Source organism: Castor canadensis, chromosome 4, assembly GCF_047511655.1.
Source record: "Castor canadensis chromosome 4, mCasCan1.hap1v2, whole genome shotgun sequence".
Classification (NCBI taxonomy): Eukaryota; Metazoa; Chordata; class Mammalia; order Rodentia; family Castoridae; genus Castor; species Castor canadensis.
Window position 1 is genome coordinate 120,243,338 of NC_133389.1, and position 13,029 is coordinate 120,256,366.

Consider the following 13,029-nt stretch of genomic DNA (forward strand, 5'->3'; position numbering starts at 1 on the left):
AATAATTTGAATGGACCTAAAGAATTGAACTCACTGAGACACTGGAAATGATTCCTGATATAAACAGGTCTAAATAATTACAATTTTCTTTCATGATGAAGCACTACTCACCTTATAAGAAGAAATAAAGTCCAAGTGACCTTTAACCCTAGTGGTTTAACACTGTATTACCTGTCTTAAGATAGAAGGGTGTGTGTCATTCTCATTCTATTGCCCCAAGTTCTACTATCAATACTTTAGAAAATATCCTCAGAGTTTCTGTAACTATTGATCACAATATCAAAGAAAACAGAGAAGTTGAGGCAGAGAGAATGAACAGATTTGGAAGACGCACAAAAATGGTACCAGCAGCTGTCCAAGGCTCTCAAATACCAATTTAGGGAGCAAGAAGGCAAAGTTGTCATTAAGTGAGTACTACCTGATTTATGACTTAAGCTTTATTGATACTCACTTTTTTTTAATTACCTCTCATTTATTTATTCGGTTTTATTTATGTATTTATTTATTTATTTTGGTATATTCTCTTTTTACTGTGAAAAAACGTAGCCTTCAAAATTAGACCTCAATTAAGTTATAGCTCTGTCATTTACTAGTTTTGTGACTTTAAGTAACTATTTGAATTCTATATTCAGCTTCCTCATTAGTAACATGAGGAAAATACCATAATTCTACAGAAGTATTTAAAAATTAAATGGGAAACATTTTAAATACAATAAATATGCACCAAATGACAGCTATTACTTTTTATTGATCTTTAAACAGGTATTTTTAAAACTCTAGCTTAATTGGCAAAGTCCCTGAATAAAAACCACCAATTCTTGAAATCTTTTTTCCTTTTCTCTCTCATATGATTAATTTGAATTCCAGCTCTGAGAATGCTTTCCCCTAAAGTGCCATCTTAGTTTTTTGAGATTTTTTTTTTTTTTTGGCAATACTGGGGTTTGAACTCAGGGTCTTACACTTGCTAGGCAGGCACTCTACCACTTGAGCCACTCTACCAGCCCTTTTTTGACATTTCAAACAGGTAATAGAAATTGCCTCTCAGAAAGTTTTGGACATACATGATGCAGCATGGAAGAAAAACTTCTATAGTTACTGAAACATAAAATGTTATAACTAGTATTAAGATTCTTACTTGCATGATACCAGATAAGGTAAAATAGCCCTTTTGTTATTATATTTCCTGTTTTCGAGAGACAAGACATGTCTGAAGAGGCAGTCCTCTCAGGGCCCTGACGGTCCCTGAGTGTTTTTGCTAGATATTCCAAAATGTAAGGCTTTCACTGCTCTTTTCCCAGGCACTTCTCGGGTTCAAGTTTATGGCAAGTAAACATGAAGGAAGTACTAGTGTTTCCCTCTGGAACAGAGATCATATATAAGCTTACTGCTTGTTAAAAAAGGTTGGTTTCCTTAAGTTCAGTGTTCCTCTGTTAACCCTCCATGTGTGCAGCATTCATCTTGGATCTTACACATAGGACCTGGGTGTAGGGGAACCAATGCCAAAATGAGGTAGCTCATGTTACTGTCTGCTTGTGTGCAAATGAAATCCTATGTCTTAGCATCTTTTATCTTATGATAGCATTCACAAAATGGCAACAGAGTAACATGTTAGCCTTTGGGCAGAGCAAAATTAAGTTCCAGATCTGCGAAGGCTGTCTATAAAGCAACTTGTGAAGTCTTGAGCATTCTGTTTTTAGAATAATGGAACCTCTAGTAGTATACTTAGCTTGATCAGGGTTCCAAAAGGCTTCTAATGGCTCATCTCTATTAGTCAGTAGGAAAAAAAGATAATTATGAAAGGCTCAAGGAAAGTTGTAACTCTCCTAGATATTTTTCAGAGCAGGTGCTTATATATGTGCAGGAATGAAAAACTTGTCTCATTTTGCCCTAAAACTACCATCTGCTTTTATAAAAGCATGGTATTGCTCATGACTTGAAACTGCTTATTTTTCTCGTAGTATGTCTGGCCACCTGTACTCGTTCTTCCTCCCACAGTATTCCCCATAGTTCAGCAAATTTTAATTTCCTGAATATTTCATGCTGGTATGTTCTTTCTTATCATCCTACACTTGTTCCCCTCAACTCATGTTGCCTGGATGAAAAATACTTGTTCTTTCTAGACCTTGCAAAGCATCATTTACCTTTCTGAAATTACAAGTGAACAATTGTTCTACATGCTGGGAACTTTATGTATACACTTCCCTTATAACTGCATCCCAGTTTTGTAATCACTGCTTGTATCTCTCTTCCCTCTTACCCTCTCAGATTCTTGAGAATAGCACCTGTCTCTTTTCAGTCTCTGCATTCAGGGAAGCATGAATAATGCCTTGCGTGTGGGAGTGCTCAGTAAATATTCATTCAGCTCCACTACATTTTTGTTCTTGGTAATGATAAGGATTCATTCTTAAGTAAAACAGGTGGCAAGGCCATGATATTTTTATCTTTTGGATCACTTATTAAGTATACTGACAATCAATTCACTGACTTAGATGTCAGATCACTTACCAGAGCTCCACTGCTGAGAAGGATCATAAGAACAATGAAGCTTTCAAACCAACTGTGTTCGACTATCCTATAGCAGGTTTTCCTAATGTTCCACCAGATTTTTCCTTTGCCTGACTCTACGTTAACTTGGCAGCATGGAAATCTCCGTACACAACCTGGCAAGAAAGACATGCATGCAAAATCTTGATATTCAGAATAAATAAAATGGTTAAAAATAGATTATTAACTGAAAACTTTCTCTCTGATACTCTCACAATCCAATAATTTCTAAAACTATCCCTATAGTTTCAGGTAGATTCATTTTTTTTTAAATAAAGCAAAACAAAAAAGTTAATGGGACTTTTCACAATGAATTGTTATATACATAGACTGTATAGCTATAAGGTCATCTTTTTTGTATCACCCAAGTTGTCATGGGAATCAATAAACTGCAGTTATCTTGCTGTTATAATGGATTTTTACTATGTCTTTTTTTTTTTTTTTTTGAGGCAGAGTCTTCCTGTGTAAAGCCATCCTCCTGCCTCGATTCTTGAGTGCTGGGATTAGAGGTATAAACTACCATGCCTAGTTTGACTGAGCCTTACTGGTGACATTTTTTCTCCTGGTTTCTCATTTTAAGAAAAAAATTCTTTGAACACTTGTGATTCCTTTTTTTTTTTGGTACTACATCTTGAACCACTCCACCACTCCTTTTTTTGTGATGAGTTTTCAAGGGTCTCATGAACTATTTGTCCAGGCTGGCTTCAAACTGCCATCCTGATCTCTGCCTCCTAAGTAGCTAGGATTACAGGCATGAGCCACCAGTGATTTCCTTTTAAATTACTTTAGGGGAACACAGCTGTATATTTCTCATGTAACATGTTTTTTAGGGAAAATCACTGCAAAATTGATGAAAAAAATACTGTTATTTCTATCTCGGTCATCCATGATGTTCCCTCTGGGGTATATGATACAAAAGCAGTGAAGACTACTGGTGATTTAATAGCAAAGGAAAGCCTATTAAAATATAATGCTGTCCTTCCAAGTTGTAAGTAGCAGTGTCTCAAATGTAAACATAGATTCTGTTTGGATGCCACCTTTTATCACCTTCTGAATTTCATGGCTCTTTCCTCACATTTATTAATAAATTTTAACCTATAAGGGATTGTTGTTCTCTGTAATTCCCTAATTTCTACTTCCTTTCTCCATACTGTTTAAACCACTTTTATTTAATAAATGAGCCAACTAAATTCTGAGGGTAAAACGCATTTCAGGGCCTTCTTTCTGACAGATAGATAATATATGTGAGATGATTCCACTCCTGTTTTAAAAACTTTTGAGAAACATCATCCTAAACAATATTATGGAAAGTCATGGAATGTCATTAAAAGATGCAAATGAAATTGTTTAAACTACTTTAAATTTACAAAATCTGACTTGGTACTACTTGGTATAAAACCTAATGCAATGAAAAAGTGAAGAAATTTCTATGTAAAAATGTTTATGCTTATGTATTAATCCATTCATTTGTTCATCAAGCATATGTTTATATGTCCTATGTGCTCAACTCTTTAGGTAGTTTTCTCTCTTCAGGGAATTTATTTTTCATTTTAGTTAGGAAGACAAATGCAGAAATGAATGTCTATAACTGGCTATAAAGGGTATTTTGAGAACATGGAAGGCATTCACCTAACCTGGCTTGTTTATTGAGAAGAAGAGATCAGAAGAGGTTCCCTAGAAGAGGTGGAACTGAAATGAATCAAGATATCAGTTTAAGGAAAAAAACATCAGGAGGAATTCCAGTACAAGAATACTGCAAAAAAGAGTTACATGTAAGAATTATATTCAGTTCCTAATCATGAGGAAAACAAGATACATAGGTGAGAGTTAAGGTTAGAAAAATATGTCAGATTATGAAAAGCATTTATCTTAACTTAAGGAGTTAGATCTATGACTTAACAGAGGTTGAGGAGTAAGTGAAGGGGTTTAAGCAGAAAATGATATGGACAGTTTATGCAATTTAAATGAATATTTCCAACAGAATGTAGAGTAAGTTGGGAGGGGGAAGACAGAGATGGGTAGGAGTGAAGAAAGACCAAAGCCAAAAAAGCAGTTAAGATTCTGATACCATATCCCTGTCAAGTGAAATAATTAGTTACTTTAGTTAGGAACTAAAGCAACAACATATTTAAGACTTGTCAGGTCAAATTAGCAGGATTTGGTGACCGATGTCAGCCATGGTCATAAAAGTAGGAAATGATTTGGATGATGATAAGTTTGAGATGCCTGTGAGACATCTAAACACATATATCTGGTGGATATTTGGAGGCATGAATCTAAACCTCAGGGGAAAAAGCTAGCTAAAAGTGAGTATGTAAGAATCATTAATAGACATGTGTCAGCTGAGGTCAGGATCATTTTTAACAGTCACACAAAGTATGTGGACTGAGAAAAAAGGTTCAAATCTGGAATGCTAATAAACACTAGAATAACAATATTAAAGGACAGAATTCAACGGGGTCCTGCAGCAAGCCCATACTGCTCCATAATCACTATTAAACTGTCAGGAACTACTGTTAGTCTGTTGTTAAAAGCAGCCATTAGTAAAAATTAAATTACATAAAGTTAGAATTAAATATTTACTTAAAAAAGGTAATAAATGTTAACAATTCATTTTTTTTCTAATTCACTGATTTCACTCTTATCCAGCCTTTTTTTTTTTTTTTTAAAGCTGGAGCACAGGAGCTACAGGCAGAAAAGAAACTTTATTGATAGAGAAAGGCTGAGGGGAGAGATGAAAGCTGAGTCCAGAAACAGGGTGCCCCCTGAGCACTGGAGTGGGAGGTTTTATATTTTTTCTCTTTAATTAATTTTTTTATTCATTTATTCATATGTGCATACATTGTTTGGGTCATTTCGTCCCCTGTCCCCTAACCCCCTCACTTCCAGGCAGAACCTGTTCTGCAATTTTCTCCAATTTTATTGAAGAGTAGACATAAGTAATAATGAGAAAGACATAATGTTTTTGCTAGTTGATATAAGGATAGCTATACAGAGAGATTCCTAGCATTACTTTCATGCACAAGTGTATTACAACCCGAATTGATTCATCTCTACCAGACCTCTTCACTACTTCCTGGTCACCTTCTCAAATTGACCTCTGTCATTTTAATGTTACTGTATTAGCTCCTCTGCAGTGGGCACATCAAATATTTTCAAGTTTTGGGTTTCCTACCTTTCCCTATTCCTCTTGTATGTGTTCTCCCCTTAGCATGTGACCCATGTCCAATAATGGGTCACTCAACAAAAATGCATTTGTTTTAGATCTAAAGTCCACATATGAGGGAAAACATACGATTTTTGGTTTTCTGAGCCTAGCTAACTTTGCTTAAGATTATGTTCTCCAGTTTCACCCATTTACTTGCAAATGATAAGATTTCATTCTTCTACATGGCTGAGTGAAATTCCATTGCATATAAATACCACACTTTCTTAATCCATTCATCAGTAGTGGGGCATCTTAGCTGTTTTCATGACATCTTAGCTGTTTGGCTATTGTGAATAGCACTGCAATAAATATGGGTGTGCAGGTGCCTCTGGCGTAACCTGAGTTGCATTCCTTTGGGTATATCCCTTGCAGTGGGATTGCTGGATCATATGACAGATCTATGTTTAGTTTTTTAAGAAACTTCCATATTGTTTTCCAGAATGGTTGTACTAGCCTGCATTCCCACCAGCAGTGTATGAGGGTTCCTTTTTCCCCACATCCTTGTCAAGATTTGTTGTTAGTGGTGTTTTTGATGATAGCTATTCTAACAGGGGTGAAGTGGAATCTTAGTGTGATTTTGATGTGCATTTCCTTTATGGCCAGAGATGGCGAGCATTTTTTCATGTTTTTTGGCCATTTGAAATTCTTCTTTTGAAAAAGTTCTGTTTAGTTGCCCATTTCTTTATTGGTTCACTATCCAGGATTTTGAGACACACTGTCTTTTCCATCTAGATGGAGGAATTATGTTTAACTAGTTGGATGATGTGCATCTCTATCTAACTTTACCTCAGCAAAGTCACAGATATGAAACCAGCCATCATGGGAAACTGCACATTGTCAAAATCATCATATGCTTCTTGATATTTTTAGAGCACATACAAAACAGTGATAGAACAAGCATTAATAACTCATATAAATAGCAAAGCACGTCATGTTAGAAAACCATTACACTGTGAACAACACAAATAATCGAGAAAATATTCTCTCACTATTCACATTCTACTGTCTGGTTAACAAAAAAATTACTCATGTCATTAATGCATAAGTGAAATTCTGACATAGTTTCTTTGCTTTATTCTCATTTTACTGATTAACATAAATGAAAACATCAACCAACCTTCATGTCAAAACTGCACTTTTTAATCAAGTGCAATTGCTGGTTTTCTATTAATACAACTTGGCAAAATTCAACAAACATATTCTATAAGACACAATTATATATATGGAATGTATAATAAAGAAGGTTGGATATAATATTTGTAAATTGTGTTCCCCTCATTGTTAATGTGAGCAAATTTTAAAATAAAATGATGTATGCACGCATATTTTCTTTCCCCTGAAGAATCAGTTGTTAAAAATTGACATGCATACCACTGGGACAGGTGGAAGAAGAGAAAACTTTAGAGGAGAAGGAGACAAAGTAGGAGAACCAAGACTTTGGTAAAGAGAAGTCAGGAAGTAAGAAGTTTCATGGAGAACAGACAAAGAATCAAGAGCATGAGAGGTCTAGAATGACCATAATCGAACATTTTTAAATTAATTGGAAAAAATTTAAGTTGATTAAAAAACTCCAGTATTATTTCAAAGAAAAGAATTTAAAAAGCGTAACTTTAATTAGATCCCCTCAAAAAATTTTAGATGACAATAGTCATTTTAGATGAAGATATCATATGCAAAACAAGATTGGATAGCAGGGATTTTTTTTGATACTGTTTCAGAAGTTTGAATTTTAGGTAGTTTTAACAAATTATTTTCCTTTTCTATAATATTACTTATTTCAGTGTTGGGGATGTGCTCAATGGTAGAATACTTGCCTAATATATGCAAGACCATGGATTTGATCCCTAGCCAGACAAAAAAGACATAGCTTATTAAAAAAAATTGACACTTTCAAGTGAAAGCTTCAGGTAATAGTAAGTTATTTTTCCTGAAACAACAAAGCTAGAATTTTCTTTTTAAGTTACATTTATTAGACAATGTCTTATTATAGATTTTCTCATGATTCTAAAGTGAAATTAACGAATGGATTCAGTTGATCTGAGCTGTTTCCTAGCACTGTAGTTTCCAACTCTATAGAACTGTGGCAAGCTAGATTTTCCCTCAAGTCTGAAATGTTTTTGATATCATGTACATTTTATGTATTCCTGTCCTTTTTCTACAGAAGGTTCTAAGTTCCCAAAAGCAAAAACTGACTGTTATGCCCTTTCATTCTGGTCACAGAACTCTCTGTCATCCTCTACACTATGCTCTGTATAGTTGATTTTAAAACACTCAATCCCCAGAGAAAGAAATTTATTATTTTCCAAGCATTGTCATAATGTAAGAGGTCATGCCTCCATGAATTCTAGAATTTACATAAGGGTTAGATGGAGAAAATTTTTAAAAAGGTGAATGAAAATGTAGAAATGGCTTCATTCATACAATGGTAAGGATAGTTAACATGATCTTGGACCCAAAAGGATTTGTCATCATTATAGTTAAAATAAGTACCTTATACCTCAAATAAATTTAGTTAAGAGAGAACATGTGATAAAAAGATAGGGAAATACACTGAAAAGATAGAGTAAAAATTTGATTCCAAGATAATCTATAGTAATGCAGTGGAAAAATTTGAGATGGAAATTTTTATAGTGACTATAGAATTTATATTAAACTTAACAACAAAGATCACATGCAAAACAGAATCTACCTGCTTCAACTAAAAATTGTAAGAAAAGAAAATCATCCATTTAGTTAAGATTTTTGGTGTTTTGTATTCATTTTTGATGGTCATAAAAAAGAAATATTACACTTATGATTGAAGAAAGAAAAAACACACCATGCATTCTAATTAGAAAAGTAAATAAACTTTTTATCTTAGATGAACCTTCACAAATATTACCCTTGGGGTTTATCACACTTCAGAATATTTCTCTCTCTTACTTGAGACTGGAGAGCTCAGTCACCTGTCTGGCTTTTATGCAAAGACATATCCCAAGAGATTTTCAACCTAGCTGGTTAGCAACGTGATCACACCTTCTCTTTAAAGGAACTATTAATTAAATGCAAACATAACAGAGAACCTCTCAAACACTCTAATGAGTCCTGGTGGGTAAATACTGTGTCTTTTGGGTGGCTTCATTAATTTGCTCTCATGATACATTAAAGTCTGTGGTTTCATCATGTTAAACCAATGATCTCAAATAAAAAAGAAACCATTGACCTCTTCACAGACAGATTACCCATTAATAAAACTGTAACTACATGGTTAGTATAATTAATGTAAAACTGACTGGGAAAACAAATTTTTTCCCTCTTTTTTTCAAAATGTCTCCATCCTCTTAAGGAAAACATTTTATTCACATTTTCCTTTCAAAAGATAGAAACAAAGACAGAAAGTAGTTGGTTATTCTACTATTGAAGTAGAATTATTAGTTGTCCCATAGGAAGTTGATGAACTCAGAATATTTTTGATAAGTTGGGTCCACCAACCAATCTTAAGAAAAAAGATGTATTCACTGACTTAAGTTCTGATTGTGTAATTTACTTACTGTGTTGCTCAAAGGAGTATAATAAAAAACTAAGTGGCATCAAAGAATCATGTAATATTCCTAATTATATATGTTGTTGCATAGATATGCAGAACTGAGGGTAGTAAAGACCAGTGCAAGAGGTAGGGCAGAAGTGTGAAATCTTGAATTATAAAGCCATGGAACAGAGTTAAGGAAAGACATGGCTTAAGAGGAAGGAGAAAAAAGGGATGAGAGGATCAAGCCACAATGCAATTTATGGAACACATTAGTAAGGTGACAGTTATGAAAAGGATCAGTGAATGTAAGGCAATGAACAACAAAATCGCTTCAGCACTCATCTTCAATGAAAGACCCACTCTGATTTAACTATCTCTCATGCTTTCTTTGATTTTTCTATTGCCTTTCTGCTAACAAAAAGTATCTCTGAAAGCTAAGTGCTGCTCTGAATTGGTTCCAGCTAAGCTCTTGTGGATCAGTCATGAATTTGTAAGAGTCATTTCCAATGTAGGTTAATGAGTTCATAATTTCTCATCCTGATTAGCCTACTTTTTTCAAATTTTCATGTGGAAATAGCGTATTTACAGTTTCTGAGTTTCCAAATAGGGACTTACTTTTAACTCGGTTCTTTGGTACACTCTATGCAATCATTAATAAATCTCTTCAGCTCTAACTTCAAAATGCTCAGAAACTTACACTCTCACTATCCCCAACTCTACCTATTAGGCTAAGATCCCATCAGCTCTCACCTGGTTTACTGCAGGAACTTTCAAGTTTCTGCCATTGTTATCCACCATTTACCTTTAAGATTCCATGTTGTGAGACTTTATAAGCAGATTCTTTGAAGGCCAAATGATCAAATGTACCCTTTATAATAAAGGGTACATGATAATAGGTTCTTACCCCTTACTTTTGGTATTCACTTCTCCCATAATTCCATGTTTATTTGGGTAAGGGACACTGCTTTTTTCATAGCTCTATCTTCCTATAGTGCCAAGAACTGATATAACATAAAAAAGGTGCTTAATAATTGTTTATTGAGTGAAGGGATTAACAAGTGAATACATAGTTCAAAGATTGAGTGAAATGGTGACTCTGTTGTATTTATCAGACTGAGCCTCTAAACAGGTGTGGTAACTATATAGTCTCCAGTGGAGCACATGAAAGTGACTTGATACAGATATGTCCTCTCAGTCAATTTTCAGTGGCCAAGACCAAGGTTTATTTAAAATGTGCTTTTATAACATCTTTTCTACACTTGTCTCAATTTAAAATTATGAACAATCACAAAAGTATCTCATTGATGTTTGTAGATGTAAAAAAAACTTTGTAAAGTTTTATTTAAGATAACACAAACAGGTGGAAATAGTACAGCATTATACTATTTCTGTAGAATTTATACTAATTATATAGCATTATACTATTCTGTAGAAAACCTGAATTTTTTCCGGAGCCTTTTTCTGGCTTGAAGCCTTAATTGGTTGGATTAGTATAACTTTTTTCTAGTTATAGTTAAGTTTTATATAAGAGTCACTCATAAAATAAACTGGGAAAATGTTTATAGCATTTGTAAAACTTTAACTTTATAATTCTGCTAATCAATTTGTTCAGATACAGTCCACATATTTAGATGAAATTCTTGGGAGCTTAAGCATGAATACTTCTAAAGTAAAGTCCATATTGTTTGTTTGTGGCATTAACTTCAGCAAACACAAAACTTATATTGATTATAATACTCCTTGCTTCTCATATAAAATAAATATGGTAGGTATTTAAAGGAAATCCATGCACTCATTGCATTTTGCAGATATTTCTATTTTCTATTTGCTTTGCTTAATGCATGAGTGTCTTAGGGGAACTCCTGATGAAATCTTGGAAACCAAAATCAAGTCAAGGATTTTTACAAAAATGATGATGTTGATGGTAATAAATGAGCAGATTGTCAGTCATTAACATCAGTGCTAGCACAGATTCTACACGGTCACTAACAAAATATTTGAAAAACTAGGGAAAGCAGAAGGAAAAGAATCATTGGCATTGTGATAATTAATCCATAAACATTATTTCATTAGATCCCTGCAACATTTCCATGATGTGTTGTTACCTCCATTTTATAGACGAAGCAGCTGAAGTACGAGATTTAGAAATGTGCTCACAGTTTCAGAGATTGTTAGTAGTTAGTTAATTAAAACTCATGCTTAAGCTTGGATTCTTTATTTTATCAAATTATACTACAACCATATTCTAGGTTTGTGCTCTTAGATGATACAATAATTGCTTAGAAAATAGTGCACACTTTCCTAGACTTAGGTCAAAGTTACCAGTACTTTCAATAAAATCTCTGGAAAATTCCATTAAATAGGGCATAAAGTAAGGAACAGGAAGAGTTACTATTAGAAGAAATAATTGAGGATAATGTAGAGGGATTTACGTGCCAAGTCACAGACTTCAGATTTTATCCTATATATCAAGGTCTCTTATATTTTAGCATGCATCACCATCTTCTGGAGGACTTGTGTCTTAGTATCATCATTTATAATGAGCTGGTGACTATAAGAGAAGAGGTTAGGGCTCTCTTCAAAGTTTTTAGCTGGAGAGGTAGGATAGATGATGATGTTACTGAATGATTTAAAGTCTGGAGAAAGCTCTAGATTATGTGAAAAGACCTGACTAAAGTTTGTTTTAATCTTATTAAACTTGAGATATTTTAAGACAACAAATGGAGATGACCCAATGGAGTATTATAAGAATTCAAGAGTAAGGTAGGGGGGAAAGAAACTGATTTTTGGTGCCAATATCATAGAATTGGTCATTCAACTCACAGACATGTTTGAAACCTTTTAGATGTTAAGAATAAGAAAAGATAACAAGGATCAAAAATGTGTGAATACTTCATTATTCATGGGATGTGCAGAAAATAAGCATTAAAAGAAACAGGAGAAGTAACTTAGAACTCTCAGAAAAGTAAAAGAAGAACAATGGTAGAGTGTAGCCTCTGAAAGCAGGGAAAGGGAGAGTTTTGAGATAGACAATGGCCAATAGTATCAAATTATTGACATAGTGTTTAGTGAATTTCTTCAATGTTTGATGAAAAGACAGTAGTACCATCTGTCCTAATAACTTGCATTCCAGTGGTTCCATGGTGTTGGGAATACGAATTAAGAATGCAAAATGAGAGGCATGAACATCCTATATTACTGAAGAATGCTACAATGTAATGTGCTGTCATTGGAAATTGTTGTTAGTAGAGTATAATAACTGTGGGAACTGAAGTTTAGGGAGATCCAAAGACTTGTCCTTCATCAGAGCCATAGCTGAGTCAGCGGGAAAAGGAGTTTTCTGACTTGATAAACAATCCCTAGTTAGTATTATATTTTAAGGCAAACTTCAAAACACTAGCAACTGTGCTTTGATTTTTCTCTTACCATCTGTAAAACAGGCTTCTGGTTCATCTGAATTCACAGGTTCAGCCTCCGCTTCTTCTCCTTCTCCTGGCAGAGGGTTATCAACTGTGCTGCATTCAGAGGAACTCGACTGGTTCAATCTCTGAAAAGGAATTCACCATCCCCACCAAACATATAATTTAGGGTTCATTCAAATCCTACATTTAAACCTCATGTAATCATCAGTCATGCAAAATGTTATGAAAAAGGTTTAACAGTATGATGGCTAAAAAATGTATAAACACACATTGAGGTCAAGTGACCTTTCAGTGCGTCTATACTTGATCTTTCTATCTACACATCCTATGAAAAATATTTTTATTTT

General features: G+C 34.1%; 1 protein-coding gene and 1 long non-coding RNA gene across 7 annotated transcripts in view; one reads left to right on the plus strand and one right to left on the minus strand.

The window, feature by feature from the left end:
• The window catches only part of LOC141422581 (uncharacterized), a 188,481-nt gene that overhangs the window by 88,499 nt on the left and 86,953 nt on the right, over window positions 1-13,029 (plus strand). The gene's annotated exons all lie outside the window — the stretch shown is intronic.
• Window positions 1-13,029, minus strand: part of Scn9a (sodium voltage-gated channel alpha subunit 9) — a 138,973-nt gene that overhangs the window by 21,333 nt on the left and 104,611 nt on the right. For all 5 annotated transcript variants that reach the window (XM_074071016.1, XM_074071014.1, XM_074071013.1 and 2 more), the window contains 2 exons: window positions 12,687-12,807; window positions 2,506-2,660 (listed from right to left, as the gene is read on the minus strand). In XM_074071016.1, coding sequence (XP_073927117.1) covers window positions 2,506-2,660; window positions 12,687-12,807 — 276 coding nt within the window. The remainder of the gene's footprint in view (window positions 1-2,505; window positions 2,661-12,686; window positions 12,808-13,029) is intronic.